The sequence below is a fragment of the Thunnus thynnus genome, chromosome 22, assembly GCF_963924715.1.
Source record: "Thunnus thynnus chromosome 22, fThuThy2.1, whole genome shotgun sequence".
In the NCBI taxonomy this organism is placed as follows: Eukaryota; Metazoa; Chordata; class Actinopteri; order Scombriformes; family Scombridae; genus Thunnus; species Thunnus thynnus.
The window spans coordinates 1,925,625-1,944,449 of record NC_089538.1 but is presented as its reverse complement, the minus strand read 5'-3'; the positions used below and the strand labels follow the sequence as shown (position 1 = coordinate 1,944,449).

Below are 18,825 nucleotides of genomic sequence, written 5' to 3'. Positions count from 1 at the left end.
AATAGTTCATTTTTTCCATTTAAGGATTCTGGATGTACGGAGCTATTCAGTGATGGCAGAAAGGAGTGACAGGAAAAGCTGAGGGGAAATGTTGAGCAAGTTAAAAAAAAACTCCTCCCAACTATCAAGCATGAACGTTCACTCTTGATTTTGGAAAATTAAGTTTTACAAAGAAAACAATGATCCAAGGTCAGCTTACTGGATTTTTCTGCTGAGCTTTAAACCACATCTCATGGTGTTTGCTCAGTTGTCATCGAGTGACTTAAATATAGAACATGTTTAAGATGAAGTGAGAACAGCTGGGAAAACATACACCTTCCAAAACAACAGAGTGAACTCCATTTACTAAGGAAGACCATGAGATGTAGTGGAAAGCTCTGGGAAGTGGTCCTGCAGTTCACCACCATCACTGTTTTCTTCAGGAATTTCAAAATAAAACCTTCATACTTTGCTAATGATCATGCTAAAATTCTGCTGTGAATGTTAGTGGAGGAAATGAGCAGAAATCCCACACAAAATGTTTTAAACTACACGTCTCTCCGTGTGCAGGCTTCCTGGAGCGTCTGTGAGCCGGAGGTCACCCTTGACAAAACCATGTTATGTAACACATTTGAATGAGGCAGCCAACAGGGCTCTGCCATGGAAAAAAAACAACTACTCTTGGCAAGCCTTGTGATTCAACAAAGGGTCCTACATCCATGAAAGGAGAAATCAGTCTGCACTCAACAACATAAAGGTGAAATAGATCAGTTTAATGCTAACTAAGCAAGATTTTAACAGCTATTCATTCAAGCTAGCGCTGTAACACAACGGACCAACAACTGCAGAAACAGAGGAAAACTAACATTTTTCTTCTTTAGTAACTGGAGGGACAAATCTGATATTTTTGTCCTTGCAGAAGCAACACAAACACTGCACACGGCGTCTTAGAGCAGAGAGATGCAGAAAAACAAGGATAATTCAGATTCTCAGCATTCAAGTAGTCCAGAGGTTCAGAAGCTGGCAGATCGCAGCACCAATTCCCCTCTTTTCAAACTCAATTTCACAACTGAGATGCATGCAAGTAACAAAAAGAAAAATAATCAAAACCCCTGGGAATTTCTGGAAAACAATGATACAGTACTACAAAAAGGTTTGACATAAGATACACTTCACATCTCATTATTACAAAAATATTAATCTTATTCAACTGAAAGCCAACACAGGAAGCATAACAGGAGTAGAAATTTGTCACTTGAAACAGAATGTGGTGTTTAAAGTGGATCATGCAAGTTGAGCTGTAATATATTAATCCAATCAAAGTTAAGAGTTCAGGTTTGAATTGAACATTTGAAGCGATGAGACTGTTCAGCACAAATTAAACTTACAGCTGCCGATTGGAGCAGTTTATTTGGTATACAAATAATATGACAGACTACAGTAGCACTGCAGAACATATGCCCGAAAGCAAGTGTTTGTATGCACACAAGGAGCTTTGTATTAATACAGACTTTAAAAACAGGAAAATAACTCATTAATTTACGCAACTTTACAAATTGAACCGACACAGCCTTTCATTGTTTGAGAGATGTCTTCACAATATCAAGGATCAATAAAAAATAAAGCACTGGTTATATTTTTTTCTGTGAGCAGACAGACGCTCTGTATATAACATCAGTCTATTGGTATCTGGTGAACAATGTGCTGCAGGGTGGAAACTCTTGTGGGAGGACGATTCTTCTGTGGGAGGGTTAATTCTGGGGTGGAGGAGGTGGTGGGGCAGGAGGCATGCCGAAGGGGGGCATGCCTGGCACACCCATCCCCATCATGGTGACGAAGTTGGAAGGGTCCATTGGTGGCGGGGGTGGTGGTGGGGCGTACATCATGCCGGTCGAGCCTGGAGGTGGTGGAGGGGGAGGAGGAGGGGCACCAGGGGGCAATGGGGGCTGGACTCCGGGGGGAGGTGGCACCATGGATGGGGTACCCATGGGTGGTGGGGGCTGGGCTCCGGAGGCTGCAGGCTGCTGGGGCTGCTGCCATGGAGGCAGGGTGGCGGTGCCAGGGCTGGATGTGGTGGTGGTATCTGCGGGAGGGATAGCTGAAGGTTAATTCTTTACCATCATCATCAAGTTCACACGGTGATGATCATGTCTGCCAATAGAGTTGTGAAGTGGGAGGGGCCGCTGGTGCTAGACATGTCCCCCCCCCCATTCTGTACTCCCATTTCAAATGTTTCTTAAATGATCTCTTCAATGTTACTGAACACAGAAACTCAGGAGTCTCCTGCTTAATGTAACGACCCAGAAAATGTAGAGGTTTACTAAAGCACCACCAGTTTAAATTATTTCAACTTCGTTTCTGAGAAATCATCAATCATTCTGAGAACACTACAATACCCATGAGCCTTGAGCACCGTTGTTATGGAGAAGCTGCAATGGGCACAAATCAGAGCATAATGAATACTGATCCACTCTGTAGATTGTAAAATCTGTTTTCTCAACATCATAATCTTAAACTTCAGCTCGCTGCTAGCGCTGCACATGACTGAATTTTAAGCTCAGTGATTGGCTGTTTCTTGCTAAAATGCACCTTGGGAGTCGTAGTTAACGTCTACCCTGAAATTTTTATGTACACAGTCTTGTACCTTATACTTTTTACTAAAGAACCAAATATTTTCTAATACAGTTGTTCATGTTTGTACTGATAATATATCAGAGTTTCATGTTGATCCAGGCTGTAGAGGTGCTCAAACTGTGAATAATGTAACATTGACTATGGGAAAAATTAATGGAATTTTTTTACTTCCAGAGCCAGGACTGCCTGAAATAGCTCCTCCACTTTGCAACTCTATACTCCACATTCATGTATCCATAGAAACAGTGGGACTTAATGCACAATTCTTGTCTTATAATAAAACCATTTGCCTACATGACCTTAAATAATTGTAGGACTCCACAGAGTTTGAACTATTTGAAGATCTGATCTCTCATTTTGTGATGTCAACTTATTTGAGCAGGAGATTATGTTTAATTAATTTCTGTGATAATCTAGTTGCAGTTTGACAAAAAACTACTGATAAAAAACAGGCGATTATTCTTCAGAAAGAAACACTCTGGTATTTGGGTCACTCAAGCTGTCAGTGCTTAATATTCCAGGCAGCACTTTATACGACTGACATGGTTCCTTCAGTATGTAGTAGAGCTGTTAGAATGTTTAGTAAAAACAATGATCCCATAGAGCAGACTCAGTATCACATAATGCAATGTGAAAAGTAAAACGTGAGCAGGGTACTGTCTGGACACACTGAGTCCTCTATATTCAAAGTGAATGACTGAATGGTTTCGGATGTAGCTCTTGTGCGTTCTCACTCTGTTGCCAGGGCAGCGGTGTGCTGGTTGCCATGCTGCTGGTTGGCGGGGGAGGTGGAGCCTGCTGCTGCCACGGTGGCAGGGGTCCAGAAGGGGGAGGTGGTGGCTGACTGCTGGGGGGAGGGGGTGGAGGCGGCATCATGCCCATTGGAGGTGGCAGCAGACCTACAAGGAAGCCAAAATTCAAATGAACACAGAACCTGTTTTGTCTATGAAGGTATGTTTTACAGAAATGTATGAAATTCAGATCCTTGTTGTCAGTCCTTACCCATGGGATGTCCGTGAGGTCCTGGACCCTGGCCCATGGGGGGAGGAGGGGGCTGCATCCAGGGGGGAGGCAGGCCATTGGGGTTGGGAGGCATAGGAGGGCCTCCCATGTTGGGCATGGGGGGAGGGAAGTTGTGAGGTCCTCCATGGCCGCCGGGCCCTCCATGCATGCCATGGAAGTTCCTATTTTCAGTTGGACCAGAGCTCATCCAAGGAGGCCGGTTCTGCTGCACACACACACAGTCATCTGTCATTTAAGAAACCTTATACACCAGCAGGAGTTTGGAATAATGTCTCACCAACTTACCGGTGGTGGCTGGTTACTATTGGGTCCAGAGGCCCGAGGAGCTCCTCCCTGGGTGCTGGAGTGTCCTCCACCTGATGAAGGGACTGGAGCCTCCCCCAGCTCAGCCATGAGGGACAGATACTCCTTGTCCATACGAGCCTTGTCCTGGGCCGACTGAGGAGGCTCACCACCAGTTGCTCTGTGGGCAGCGAATGAGCTACACAAAGCAAAATGTAAAAAAATAAGTTCTATTATACACTACATAACTAATAATTAGGCTTAAATTGAGTGACTTGATCAACTGGTCAGCACCTTGTGTACTTGCAGTCAGAGGAGATGTGGCCTGCTCCACCACATTTGGTACAGAGGGTGGTGTTGGTGATGCTGCGGGGCTCAGAGTTCTGCCAAGGACGAAGGATCCTACAGAAACAAAGACAAAGCACATTCTTTTATTACTGGAACTTAAACTGAGTAAATGATCATAAACTGGACTCGCTCTAAAATTCCTCTTCCTGAAGTTCATATTTCTGAGCACAATTAAAGAAATCAAAAGGGTCTGAATGTGTGCAGCACCCAGCTCAACTAAATCAAGAAAGTCTCCAAATAATCACTTTGAACAAATTACCAGTGACCACTGTTCAGATTTTTACACTGACCTGTTGTCATCTTCTCTCAGTGTACCATTGAGTCTGGCCAGCTCCCTCAGCTGCATCTTGCGTAGGTCATTCTGATCCTCAGGCGTCTCAATGCCTTGTTTAAGGATGTTGCGAATCTGTGGATACACATTTCTCACCATGAATATACTGTCCATGATGTACATTCACATAGGTACATTGCATACATGACTTCCTATTGCGATAAGGAGATGTCAGCAGGGTCAAGAGCTGCACAGATGGGGAACATCATGAGTATAATCCCGGGGGGGGGGGTTGACCTAACCTGCTCCACAGCTTTCTTGACATTCTCCATTGTGTTGGCAGTGACCAGGGCGTGCAGAGGCTCGTCCTCGCCTGGCAGCATTTGTCCATCTTTTCGGCCAACCTTCCCCTCCTTCACAGATCCTTTACCACGGATCATGATCTTGGCGCAGCATTCCTTCTCAATGTTCTTCAGGGTATTACCACTGGAAAAAAGACACAACAAAAAAGGGAAAATCATTAACAGATGTTTGACTGTTCTGGCTATTAACTCACTATGTAAAACATGCCAACATGATATTAAATGTAACTTACCGTGGTCCAATAAGCAGACCAACAAAGTTGATCTCAGGGTATTCATCTTGGGGAATCATGACTTTGTCATTGACTCTAGTGGCCGGAGGTCTGCACAATACAAGACACACATTCACTTGGATCAATTAACAGTTTCCCCATATTCATAGAAGCCATTGTGAATACATATTATTACACCACATTTCTATTAACATGTATTACACCTTTTTTACTGCAGGAATAAATGATACATGACGTAGGTTGTCCCAAATTGTACTTTTAAAAACCTTTAGAAGCCTTGCTACAAGGTTCTTAATGTGTCTTACAAACTGTGATGTTGCATAGTTGGTCTAACAGTCACCTTTCTCATGACTGCTGGACCATTTAATGTGTGGTTTGGTGGGCGAGGAAGTTGGACTAGTGGGACTGATGATTTCTTTCATGTTTTTTGTATTTGTCCATATTAAGATGTAACGTCATGTCTACAAAGCTAGCAACCCCTGAAAGTATGTGAACTTTCAGTTAGTATCACATTTTGTACAGTGACCACATTTAGTTCAAGACAGTCTTCTATAAAGTGAATGGAGAACAGTGCTAACAAAAAGCAAAACATGTAACAATCACTGCAAGTAGCATTTTGCTAAGTTCCTTGAAAAGGCCTAGAATTGGGTAGATTTCTATTAAAATCATTTTTAGTCAAGTATTCACACTGTAGAGCCAACAAACAAATAAAATCATACTTATAGTCTGCAGGAGGTTTGAAGTCAGGGTTGAGGCCGACCATTTCAGTGATGAGCGAGTGACGTTCCTCTTCAATCTTCTTCCGCGTGCGATACTCGCGAGTGTTCAACCTCTTGCCCTCACTGTTGTAGATGGGCTCAGGAGAGGGAGACCTGAAAATGGTGGCAGACAAAAGACAAGAAAGACATCATCAATACCTTTCTTGAAGTGGAGATCTGCCATCAGCAATCACACAGGCTCCCTACGGCTAACCAAAGCATTTAAGAATCTCAATTCTTCAGAAGAAATTTTTTTTAATTAATAATTACTGACATGTCTCAGAGGAAAGAATTTCAAAAAAATTCTCGAAATTTGGATCAGCTGAGAGAAACAAATCCTTATTCTCAGACTGACTATGTGACTTACGGCCAGTGCAAGAGCAAACTCAAAAAGAACAGAAAATTTGATAGAAACTCTGCACTGACTTCTCAAAGGCTAGAGTCCATTATCTCATTCAATTCAGGGTAAAAAGGGGGCAACCAAAGCTGTATGGTGGTAATTAACCCAGTACACTGGAGGGGCATCAACGGCAAAGGGAAAAAAAACAAAACAAAAACAAAACAAAAACCCAAATACATGGCCATCACTAAACCTGCATACAGGATTTTGGCCTACAAGAAAGGAAAGTTGGAGGTAAGAAAAAGAAACCAAAGCAAAATTCGCAATCCTAAGCAGAAACGCTGGCTTTGAGAGTTGCTTGGTGTTGACGTGGCGGAAGAGGTCCGTACCTCCCCTTGGATGCTGAAAACCTGTGTTGCTGCGTTAAGGAGGCTCTGTGCTTGAAAAAGGGTTAGGTTGACGTGGGGTAATTTGGGTTAGAGAAAAGGAATTAAGATTAGATATCCACCTTTTCCTATGCTCTCCCATAAGAGAGTCACATTTGTGTCCATGTGATGTGAAGAGTAAGAAAAAAAAATATTGGGTTTTCCTTTTACGCTTGAAACTTCCAACGGTGACAACCTGAAACATCCCCAGTTGGTTCTTTCACATTAGATTGGGGAGTGGTTTATAAGAGTGCTGCAGCTGCAATCAACTTTTTTTGGTTGCTGTGGAAATGTCTGATTATGATGAGAAACTCATGTACAGACGACAGGGACTCTAGCTAGCAGAGGTCAACTTCACACACTCTTAAGAACAAGCCACTTCCCGCAGGAACACATCCTTATGGAAACTATGTTATAAGCTGGCCATTGCTTTTTCCAGAAGACATAATTCTGGCAGTTTTCTTCCAGACCTCAAGAGTCCAGTGGGAAACTGGAACATGCCCCCCTTCCCCCTGGGTGGAAATGTTTAAAGCCACATTACGGGAAAACCAGAGATGACCAGCAACAATTCATTAGGTTAGGTCTAAGACAAAGCCTATTAACCACTGGTGTGTTACGATGTAGCCTCAATGCCATGTTCTCAATCATCATTGGCAAAAACGTTATCTAATATCCACCAAGTAAAAAGAGTCAGGCCAGGCATTATCAATTTATGGGACTGTCAATCTTTGGTTACAGATTACATTTTTTCCGAAAGAGCCAATTTATCTCAACTATTTTAAACTTTAAAGCTAACAAGTTGTTAAATAAAAAAACATTTTACATAGAGTGACGTGTATTGACCCAAACCTGTTTCAGAGAAAAATCTGTGTACATTATGCATCGTATATGTATTCATATATTCACACAGCACTCTACATCAGACACATGAAACAAGCAGTGGGTGAAACCATGATGCATAAATACTAGTAAACTAAATTTAAAGCAAAGACTCCACCTAACTGTCAAGTAAAATGAGAAAGAATCCGATAAAAAAATGTGCAAATATTCAAAAACAGTTATCTTGGTTCTGGTAGTAGATTTTCAAGTGACATGCTAAATTGTCTCAGCTGAAATACATCTAATCTTAATTTATGTTGACTTATATACAGTGGGTTGCCCAAGCATTCATACCTGCCTGCTGCCTTCCACTTTGGACACCGTCTCTTACAAGAACAATTTCATGAAATTAGTTGGTTTTTTTACCCAAGATTGAAACAGTTTTCCGCTACATCATAATGAATCTGATTTAAAAAAAAAAAAAATTAGAAAAAGTAAAACAAAAACACTCAACTCAAAGTCTACTTGTTAGCTTTTTTGAAGCTTTCAACTGCATTTCTCAATTGGCCTCAGCAGATGGTAGCTGCTCAGCTCTGAGCAAACTTCCTCCCTTGAGGAAGATGCAACTGAAAGCTCCCAAAAAAGGCAAGAAAGTGGGCCTTGAGTTCAGCTTTTTTTTGGTTAAACTACTGTTTCTACAGTCAAGAACAAATTTTCACTGACAACCATTTGTTCAAAATGTTGTTTATATAACTTTGCATTTCTGTCAATCATAGAATGTAACTGCAAACACTGTCTCATTGTCTTGGATAAAAAAATGTATATATCCAATTTTCAAAAACTAGTGTACTAGTGATGATTTAAAAATGGTGCACTCCACTGTACAGTTCATAATTAATTATCAAGTCCAAATCTAAGTCTATCCTACTTTCACAAAGATGTAATGAATGTTAAGTCAAATAATTTACCAATAAATTCAAAACAAGCTAAGTATTAATATAATATCTGCTAAAGCTACCAGCACCAGTAAATGTACAGTTATGTACCCTTACTGGTGATGGAATGATGAGCAGCCAGATAGCTCAATAAATATATGAATGTAGATCTATTCTCCTCTAACAGTAGGCATTAACAATGTGAGAAAACATTTTTAAATTAGGAGATAGCTAACTAAACTCTACATTTGCCAGCTAATACTACTATGCAGTCTGAGATTTAGGCTAACAACCACATGTACTGAAAATCAACATTTTTCTTCCAAAAAGTCAAGAAGGTAGAGAAAATGTTACTGTTCGTGGGTTTAATCTTTTTCCGACCTGTCCTCAGGGTTAACAGGGATTCCCAGGTCTCCTGTACGCAGTTTACGAGTCAGGTCTTCAATCTGCAGTTGGACTGGAAGAATTCAGGTTAGGAAAGAAAAACAAGGATGGAGAGAAATGTGGTTACCACAACAACATCAGAGAGACAACGCTCTGCACATTAGAGCACGTCTCATTCATTACTGAGGTAAAGACACATGGTGAGTCTGTTAAATAAAAAACAAAAAGGGAGATCAAATGAACATCTGATAAGACTGAAAAGCATGAAACATCTACTCATTTCTGAGGACATCAAAAGAACACATTACCCAATATGAATATGTTCTAGAGTCAGTTACATTAGCATAAACAGGACTAACTTTTTCTCAGACAATGATTAAACATGACAGCATGTCAGTAAATGACTAGACCATGATTCCTAAAAATGCCCGCCAATCCGTTCATATTTCAAACCTGTGCAGAGGTTTTCTTCGAAGAAGACAGGGCAACACATATTGCAACATGTTGGGTTTAAAGGCTTCGGCATTTTAAGGACACATCAGGTCTAAAAAAATCACGGATTGGTCTATTATTCAATAACAAAATGGGTGATCAGTCACTCTTTGGACTCCGCAGATCTAACACTGTGGGGCTGCAGTGACTAAGAAACAACTCTTACATTTAGAAGGCAATGACAAAAATAAATAAATTAGTCATCCCATGCACATTAGGAAAGTTGTAATGAAACCCCCCCCGCCCCAAACACAGAGATTCACTGGTCACTGAAACAATTACTCTGGATTATAGAGATGAATACAGGCCCTGTGAATTGTGTTTCACAGCGATTTCGTCTTAAAACGCTTCCCTTGAATTGTTTTAGGGGATCTACTGAATGAGCAAAGGAAACGAGAAGTGTGACAACGGAAGGTGGGCACAAATGAATGTTTACATACCAAGGAAGAACAACCATTACCAATGAGTGAACATCAATAACAATGTCAGTTATTGACAAAAAGGACTTATATCTGCTTCAGAACACCCTGTTGAGGGCCTGTGAAGGCAGTTTGTTGGTGCTACACTGCTGCTGGAAGGCATTTGTGGTTAAAAACAACTTGGTTCATATGATGACTTTTTTTTGTTTGTTTTTTAAAAACACAGTCCAAACTAAGAACAGCAATAAGTGATCAAGTGTTTCCCAATTTGTGATGCCCACAACAACTTAAGCTTTTACCAAATGAATAAGTAATTTTAAAATATGCTGGATGGATTTGCCATTGAAGCAGCATTGCTCACACTTAGATCAATAGAAACAGAAGCATACTTTAGCATGTTAGCACAACGCCTCCATGCACAGGAACAATACTGATGATGTGTTGGGGATCAGGCAAGACAGTGAGCAGTGACCTGCAGCTGGGGACAGATATCAGCAAGCAGTAGTGTTTAATCATCTATCTGAAACTCCTCTTGCTAATGGGTGCCCAGTGGTATGCAAACCGTAAGACCACAGAAACACTAGCCACAGCAGAACCACTTTACCCCCATTAAAGAGAAATTACCTTAATTAACACTTTGCATCAACAAGTTATACTCATCAGAGGTGATTGCTTTGTCTCAACAGTTGGAGCAAAATTAGACATTGCTCATGTGGTGTAACACAGTAATGTTACTGTCAAATACATTGGAAATGTGACTGAAAGTTTTTAGTTCATGACATCTTATGGGTGTCTTTAGAGAACTCCAACTGTTGGGAATTGAGCAAAAAGGACATAGGTGTAACATTAATACTGGTATGTGCCATTTAGGAAAACTACAATCTCCAACAGATATAATTAATGAGACATTATAAAACAAAACTGCATTCATATTTTACATGACAACTTGATTAACACAAAATAATCATTAAAAATTTACCTATATAGGCTCTCTCTTGATCCCGGGTTAGTCCAGGGGGAATGACAGTGGGCATGCCCGGTATGACTGTCTTCTGATCAGGTGTCTCGCTGCTCCAACGACTTTTCTTTCTGTGTTTCTTCTGACCAAAATCTACTGAGAGAAACGTGGGATGTTACCCATGATGGCTGTAGCTTCAATGCTTAATGTTACAGGATGACGGCCAGTTCAAGGGAAGTGCTTAAAAATGACCCCAAAGTAGCCACAAAAAGTTGAACTGAATGTATGAGCTTTTAGATTAGGTACACTTAACCAGACAAGGGGCACCTGTGGAAACATGTCTGGTTTCATGGGTACTTCGTCTGCCTCCAATTTGTCACTTATTATTAACATGGTTACCATGTGAAGGCAATTATGTCATGTCATTAGCAAACCATAACACGGCAAACTAAGCTAACTTTATACTAGTTTGATGCCTACATATAAATGTCAACCTCAGACTCTCTATTGTCAGCCCATCCATATACAAGTATACATTTAGGATGAAATACCGTTTCCCAGGAGCCTATGGTGCAACAGCTAAACAGGTAGCCAATGCAAGACATAAAATACACGTCACAAAACGTAAGGACATACACGGAACAATCTGTGTATAAAATAATAGTCTAAGAGCCAAAGACTAGTGCAAAAACAATGTAAACTGTAAAACAAGAACCCTATCCTAAGTTTATAGGCAGTTCAACAGTATGTTAAAATTCTAACACTAGAAGAGGATAACATTAGCCCCGTTAAATGGAAAACTAAGTGAACTGACTACTCAGTAGCACTCGTTTGCTAGCTAACGTTAGCGGGGTTGTCTCCATTTTCCTGCAAGGCCAGGTTTTGATGTGGGCCTGGTAATCACGACGCTGAAGTTAGCTTCTGGTTCGACGTTAAGGGAAACTAGTGATACTTGGCGGCTGAGTCTCCGTTTTTTCCGCACTCACGTGTGAAAAAAGTCAAAACATCGTAACAAAAAGCCTGAACCTACTTCCTGATTTGTGAAACCTCTCTTGTTTTCGAAAACAGAAAAAGGGAGATTTCACTGTTTTTTTCCCCATCCAGACCATCTTAGACCAGGCCCAGATCAAAAACATTAGAGATTTATCTAATCTGGACTTAATTCCAGTTTCAGATATGTGAAACATTTATTCTATCTGTGAAAATTGAAAAATGACGTTTTCAAATGGTATTTGTCCATAGAGAAAAGAATGCAGTGAAATCGAAAAGTGTTTTTCATAAGCAAAATACAGGTTTCACAAATCGAAAAGTGGGTTTCAAAAACTGTTCGCTGTTTAACACCTTTTCACAAGTGAAAAGTTGTTATAAAATGAAGAACCAACCGTTAAATATCATTATTTATGTTTCCCTTGACTTGCCCCTTAACTCCGAATCAGAAGCTAACTTCAGCGCCGTCCTTTAATCCATGTCACTTAGCTCGCCACGTTAGCCTGCCAGCGTTAATGCGGGTCCTTGTAACGTTAAAGTTAGCGGACTAACCTGGTTTGGCCAGTCCGGCCGCCACCGCTGGTTGTTGTTGAGCCTGGGCCGCAAAACCCGCCACTGCATTGAACTGATGTGACTGCGGAAAAGCTGTGTTTGGCATCGATGGCTGGAAACCTTGTAGCGACGGGAAGGCTGCAGGCGGCCCCGGCGTCGGCATCAACCCGTTGCCTGCACCAGGCCCAGCGTCAAATCCTCGTTTAGCGCCGATGCTGGGGTGCAACTTCCCTAAAGGAGTTGCATTTGCTCCCGTGGCCATTTTCGCTATACGGAAATGTCTTAGTCTCTTTCTTAAGGTCAGTCGAATCAGGTACAAATGTGTTGAAATTGGAAAAATATCTGGCAAAGTATTGTCTGGAACCCCCTCCTCAATACTATAATCAAAATGGCGCTCAACAGAACACCACAAAAGATGATCCCATGAACGTGGGATCAGCCGCTGTAGTATAAAGCATTCTTATTGGTCAAACTGAGCTCCTCCCCCTATGTCGTATTCTATTGGTCAGTTACGCAGCTATCCTCATTCTGGAATCTGATTGGCTCATATGACTATCAATCCCGTTACATTATGTTATATTAAAAAACTGAATACCCTCATACCCCTTGAACACTTAGTAGCACTTAATAGCCACATAGTACCTGCCTGTAACTGCTGTAACTGATTTTGTTTGTATTTCCCATGGTTTAATCTCGGCGTCATTGTAAATGAAGGTCACCTTCGATTCCGTCAATCTTAAATAAAGGTTGAATGTATGGATGAATATTTCTAAACATCTCACGTTAATGAAATTGTACTACAAATTAATAAATTTTCTTACGAACGCACTCACGTGAAAATATTTTATCTGCCTGTGTAGATTAAATTTCATAGCACTTAATTATATGCAATCAGTGCTAGTAATATAGCCTACAACAGAAGAATAATTTTATTTAGTAGCACAGTCGGCATGCATTTAATTGAGCTGACAAAGTATCCATGTCTGATCAACGAAACTTGTGTGGAGAGGCAAAGCATCAACATCATCATCCCTGACTGAGTATCTTGGTTGGAAACCTCCCAATTGTTACTTACCCCTAAAATTTTAACTGTGAATTATGAATATATTGGCCAACTTGAATATTGAAATGGCAATAGCCTAATGCAGCTAGTGATGAAGAAATGAGCAAGATATGTACATGCCAATATTCATTTTACCTGTATACTGATCCACAGTCATGCATGTGCCATCTCATTGTATGAAGTCAGTATGTGCTTACACTTCAGTTGCTATGGTTCATGAAGTCATAAAAACAAATGGCATTTACCTGGGATCACGCTTTTTTTTTCTTTTTTGGAAAATGAAGGGATCCATGTAGTATAATGTTCTTTTATTTTGATTGACTGTTGCAATTTACAATTTGAAAAAATACAAGTTGACTCAGCACAATACACACACACACACACACGCACACACAGTCTTCTGACTTTAGACAAATTTTAATTTTAACCTAAGTTACAAATCAAGACAGACAGCATAGGAAATTGAGGTCATATTCATAATGAAACTACAAAATATGTTCAAGATGTAAAGCCTCATATTTATTACCGCAAGAAAAATCTAATTCATGTAAGTATTGCCTCTACTGAAAAAGAAAATAAGGATCACAATGCAGCTTGATTAAGAGTTTCTTCAACTAATTTCACAACAGGTCTGATAACCCAAATTAAAAAAAGTCTAACCGTTTCTTTACTCTGTGTGGGTCGATATTTGGAACAGTCCACAGGTAAAACAATGCAATTGATACAGTATTTAAATTTAAGTAAGTAACATTGTGATCATACACAGTAACATTGTGAACGTACACAAATACACTAAAATGCACATTGTAATACATTAAATGCTGCTGAAAAGAATTTATTAAATTTCATGAATGGAACCATAAGACTCACCTTTAAAACATGCACCATGCACTAATTTAATACTTTTCTATTGAGTGAATCTAAACAGTATATGAACAATAGAGATACTTTCAGAGGGGAAAAAAATTATGTTCTTACAGTATCATGAAGGGACTGTCAACCGGGTTGCAGATAAACCCAGTACCTGCACTTCCACACTTGGGATGAGCCATCTCAGAGCTGCACCAATACCACAACATGTAAATAGGACAATGAAAGGAGGTCAACTGAGCATTAGTTGTACTGCTGCACTTTGAAGTATAAACTGGAATGAGATCAAAGCATAATGTGAATGCATTCAACCACTCATTGAAACCTACTCACTGGGTATTAAGATGGACAAGCTTGAATGGGGCCTTACTACCCACACGCCTCACACAGACAGAGGGCGGACTTTTGCCTCTGGTATTATCAATAAGATATACAGTTTGAAGTTAAATTTTCAGTGATTCCAATGGCACTTAGGCTATCCTACACGCTTAATGTCAGTCAGCTCTCACCTAGCTGTTTGGGACAAGGGTCAGTATGTATATCGTGCCCGCTCAGCGCCGGGATCCCGCGGATGGTCATAAGTAGAGCTTCTTGGGATGGTGGGCACCGGGGAAAGGCGCGAACGCTCATATGTGTATCCATCTGCCTCAGCAGGGACTCTCCGAATCGGACTCCGGTCACGTGCGTAGTATGAGGAGACTGGGGCTGGTGGAGGAGGGAGGGGAGGGCACTCGTACGGGTCAAGGCTAGAGGGGGGCAGACGTTCCCTCATTATAGCTGTGGAGGAAGATGTTGATGGAGCAGGCAAGGGGACGGCGCGCCGTTCCTCGAAATAACTGCCTCCGTACGAATTGGCCCTGTACTTCTCATAGTAGTCCACGACCCCGTACGGATCTCTTTCCTCGTAAGGCGACCGTCGCATCGGGTAGGCTGGTACCGCGCCATAGAGTGAGCCGTTGCTCCTGTATGCCGCCTCGCTGCCGTACATCCGAGCCATGCTATGTTCAGCCACAGCGCTTATGCCGTAACCGGGGTGCGGCCCGTATCTCATTGCACTCTCGTAGCCCGCACCCCTTCTGTACCCCACCACACTGCTGCTGTGACCAGAACCCCGGGAAAAACCATGTACAGGAGCATAGTCGCCACCATAATCCGGATCGCCACTGAAGCCCGGATGATAACCCCTGTTGCGACCTCGCCCGCCAAATCTCAAGGCATCGTATCCATCAGACTGTGGCTCTGAGCCGTTTCTGTGGTAGCCGTTTTGGTCTAGAGGGCATTCTTTGGACCAGTGGCCTTCCTGCCCGCAACGATAACAACCCGATCTGTCTCCCATTCCCGGCGCAGTACGCAGGCGGCTAGTCGAAAGCTTCACGCTCATCAGTTTGCCTTAAAAAGAAAAAACTCAATAAGGACTTGTGCCTACATTCATTCTAAATATGAAATTTGACATTTCCTGCCTGGCATACAAGAGTCTCCCAATCCATCAGTTTGTTAAAAAGAAGCATTACACTCCAAAAATAACAATAAGACATGGCTTATGATTTAAGCATTAAAAAAAAACACGTTATTAAAGCTGAAATCCGTAACTTTCCGCACATTTTATCTTCTGCAGCAACACGTATTTCAAATGATGTTAATGCTACCACAAAAATCTTAAGATTGTTTAGAAGGCTGCTTCTAAACTTGCGATTAGAATCAGCCGGTATGAAACTTGAAGCAAGTTAACAAAGTGTGACACTAAAATACTTCAATTACACCTTTACATCACGAGGGTTCGTTGGATGTAAATTTTGTCATCTGAGCATATTGTCAAGTGGCCACACAGACTGTCTGTGCAGTCTAAAATTTATGACCATGCCGACAAACGTATGAACAAGCACATCTGTGTGCAGAAACCACATAAAGTATAAGACCCGCTTGCACGTCCGTTTTGGTGTATATGCGGCCTATGCAGTTGAGTTTATTTGGTTAAAATATAGATAACGATCTGTTATTCATTACTTCCTCTTACAGACAGACTCTTCCTGCATTATTAACTAGAACAGGTGTGACCTGACAAGTCGATCATAAATTGCAGTAGGTGCCCATTTGTGTTTTCCAACAGTCCATCATACAGACGGATATTACCAATGACATTACGGATAACAGCTTTAAAATAAGTATTCAGGGTTGCCTTACTCTCTTAAGCTTACTGTTATCCCTTCATCTTTCTTTATACTTACCTGCGGTGCATCCATAACTTACCTACTAATTCACAAGAAGAGAATTAAATATTCTTGATACTGCATGTTAATAAGGTACACTCCCCATTAAGCCCAGCCTGAGATTTCACCTTTAAATGCTGTGTTGTCTAACTGATTAATGGCCTCCATGGCATCCTCCATTCGCTCCATGTGAACAAAGGCGTAGTTTTTTACTATGTCACACTCCACCACAGAGCCAAACTCTTCAAACTTGGCCCTCAGCTCCTGGTTGGTGCAGGCAATGTTGCCAACATGTAGTTTGGTGGATCCTCTTGACTTGCCACGGCTCAACTCTACGTTCATGGGCTGGCCATTCAGCTCATAATGGTGGAGGTTGCGAATGGCTTCTTCTGCCTCTGATTTGTCATCCATGTGCACAAAGCCAAAGTTCTTGACAATAGTGCATTCTGCAATCTTGCCATATTGGGAGAAGAGAGAGCGAAGTTCGTCGGATGTAGTGTCTGGTGACAGGTTCCCAATGAATATTTTCACCATTGTGGAGCTTCCGCTTCACTAAGGGAAGAGAAGGAATTAAGATTATTAGCACCATAATTCTACTGACTCAATGAAAAGCTTGACCAGTTCATTAGACCTTGATCCAAATTACCATTATTTTCATTTCAGAAATTTGACCCTTAATTTGCATACATTCACAAGGCTTCCTGAATGGAGATAATGACATCCATAATCTTTGATATGATGAAATGTGCTAACAATGAAGGGTCAAGGGATGAGCACTAGAGAGAGTCTGTGTCCAGAGTATTTCTGATTCACTATACTAGAATTGTTGTGCAGTTGTTCAACACAACTCTGACATAAAACAAAATCGCATCAAAATTGTCACTCTACTAAACTGAATAATAGACAATCCAACTGAAGGATTTGAGTAGTTGTGTCCTACAATAGCACTAAGCCAATTTAACCACAGGTGTGCATTGTGGCTATCATATGCAGCTCACTATGGGTTTTTTTTAATCATCATGTGGTTTTGGATTCTGTACCAATTCATAGCTCTGGAACCACAGAGAACAAACATAAAATCTCATTGTGTTCACATGGACAGCTGCCACAGATTTAGGGCCATATTTTCTGATAGGTCTAACATGTTGTTTTTCTTATTCAAATTTTATTCAATCAGTGTGTTTAAATCTTTTTTTTTTTCAACCTAAAAAACTTTTCTCATCAAGAAATCTTTTAACAGGTGGCTCCTGCTTCAAATGATCCCTTTCTCTGTTTTAATAGAAAAACACATCCATAAACCTTTTCCCACATTGGCATTACTTGGTATCACAGAGGAGCCCATAGCTGGTACCTTTTTTTTAAAAAACTGAACACCATCAAATTACAAACTCAATAAGAACCCATAGCTTGTACCTGTGAATCAAACTTTTCTTCAAACTTAAAGACTTTGGCAGGACAGTGTCATCACCAGTCTCCAAAAACACATCCAAACTATCAATACGAGGAATATTAGTGTAGATATGGCTAAACATCAGCAATAGAGCTGACCGGACAAATGACTGTAATCATCTAACTAACCTGAGGTTGTAACACTGCACCCCGACAGGTTCCTATCAATTTACTCGTGCAAGTATACATTTTGCTAGAGTTCATCGATTTTTACTTTCGCATCATCACTTAAATTACTGTGACAGGCTCGTGATAGCAGAATCTTCGTCTTAATGCAAAAGACGGTACGGTACTGGTTATATGATATAGTATATAGGCCTATAGCTAGTATCGTGTGCAGAACAGCCCTGATTTGCATTGTTTTTTAGCTAACTTGGTAGCAAAACAGAGGGCCCGCGTTACCGAAACCCATGCAAACATCGCTTCTTATATTTTCTCCCTTCACAACCACACATCATAGGTGAAGCAAGCCCCAGACTTCCCAAAAATAACGTTAGCCAAGCAAGGTACCATTTGTTTAGTGTCTTAATTGGTAAGAGTTTTGTTCCTGCACGCGTTTTTAGCAATAGCCGTGACAAAACACGTAGCCCTGTGCATCCGTAAAACTATTAGCTATAGGTTACATTGCTGACTGGAGTGCTGGCTAATTTTGTTTATCAAGATACAGTTCTGTTTCTTTTCCTTTAGTGGTATTGGAGTCCATACCTCTTTAAGCTGCAATTTGCGTCTTGACCATGGAGTCTCGGAGAATGAAATGGCGACTGCCGCTTTCTCGCTTGCTGTACTACGTGACCAGCTTGTGACTAACGCAAGACATAACGTTACAGCTAACTGCTAACACACGAAGCTGCGCACAGTGCTGCACCATCATGGTCCAATGAAAAACACAACAACGGAAACAAGAGAGAGAAAATACGCCACCATGCAAATCAAGGCTAGGTCATCCCTTATTAGGAATATTATCTTAAAGGACGTGTTCACTATTTTTAAGTTAACAAAAGTCAGGTGCCCACATCAACATTGATACATGTTTTT

At 41.1% G+C, this 18,825-nt stretch overlaps 2 protein-coding genes across 6 annotated transcripts; both read right to left on the bottom strand.

Moving 5' to 3' along the window:
• Positions 1-731: 731 nt before the first annotated feature.
• sf1 (splicing factor 1) lies at positions 732-12,630 on the bottom strand. Of its 4 annotated transcripts, none has more exons than XM_067580960.1 (12): positions 12,202-12,630; positions 10,684-10,815; positions 8,791-8,866; positions 5,852-6,004; positions 5,133-5,222; positions 4,840-5,023; positions 4,557-4,672; positions 4,213-4,320; positions 3,922-4,117; positions 3,616-3,838; positions 3,348-3,512; positions 732-2,062 (listed from the first exon to the last, which is right to left on the bottom strand). In XM_067580960.1, exons 1-12 carry the CDS (start codon positions 12,461-12,463, stop codon positions 1,731-1,733), a joined length of 2,037 nt encoding a protein of 678 aa, XP_067437061.1. In that variant the 5' UTR covers positions 12,464-12,630; the 3' UTR covers positions 732-1,730. The 4 variants fall into 4 exon arrangements, with proteins under 4 accessions (XP_067437061.1, XP_067437060.1, XP_067437059.1 ...); XM_067580959.1 differs by having other exon boundaries at positions 10,684-10,818; positions 12,202-12,629; XM_067580958.1 differs by having other exon boundaries at positions 3,616-3,841; positions 12,202-12,629.
• Positions 12,631-13,557: 927 nt separating this feature from the next.
• On the bottom strand, positions 13,558-18,756 carry LOC137175226 (RNA-binding protein 4.1-like). 2 transcript variants are annotated; one of them, XM_067580962.1, is made up of 3 exons: positions 18,496-18,756; positions 16,470-16,893; positions 13,558-14,323 (listed from the first exon to the last, which is right to left on the bottom strand). In XM_067580962.1, the coding sequence occupies exons 2-3, from the start codon at positions 16,873-16,875 to the stop codon at positions 14,247-14,249; spliced, it is 483 nt and encodes a 160-aa protein (XP_067437063.1). In that variant the 5' UTR covers positions 16,876-16,893; positions 18,496-18,756; the 3' UTR covers positions 13,558-14,246. The 2 variants fall into 2 exon arrangements, with proteins under 2 accessions (XP_067437063.1, XP_067437062.1); XM_067580961.1 differs by having other exon boundaries at positions 13,558-15,523; positions 18,496-18,728.
• Positions 18,757-18,825: the final 69 nt, after the last annotated feature.

What these genes read in the sequence shown, in the direction of transcription:
- sf1 (XM_067580957.1), bottom strand. Translation starts at nt 12,463, where the DNA reads ATGGCCACGGGAGCAAATGCAACTCCTTTAGGGAAGTTGCACCCCAGC. An exon ending in GGCCGGACTGGCCAAACCAG is followed by an intron (nt 10,819 to 12,201) that starts GTTAGTCCGCTA and finishes CGTTTCTCTCAG; the next exon opens with TAGATTTTGGTCAGAAGAAA. An exon ending in TCTGACTGCAAGTACACAAG is followed by an intron (nt 4,118 to 4,212) that starts GTGCTGACCAGT and finishes TGCTTTGTGTAG; the next exon opens with CTCATTCGCTGCCCACAGAG.
- LOC137175226 (XM_067580961.1), bottom strand. Translation starts at nt 16,875, where the DNA reads ATGGTGAAAATATTCATTGGGAACCTGTCACCAGACACTACATCCGAC. An exon ending in AGACAACACAGCATTTAAAG is followed by an intron (nt 15,524 to 16,469) that starts GTGAAATCTCAG and finishes TTTCTTTTTAAG; the next exon opens with GCAAACTGATGAGCGTGAAG.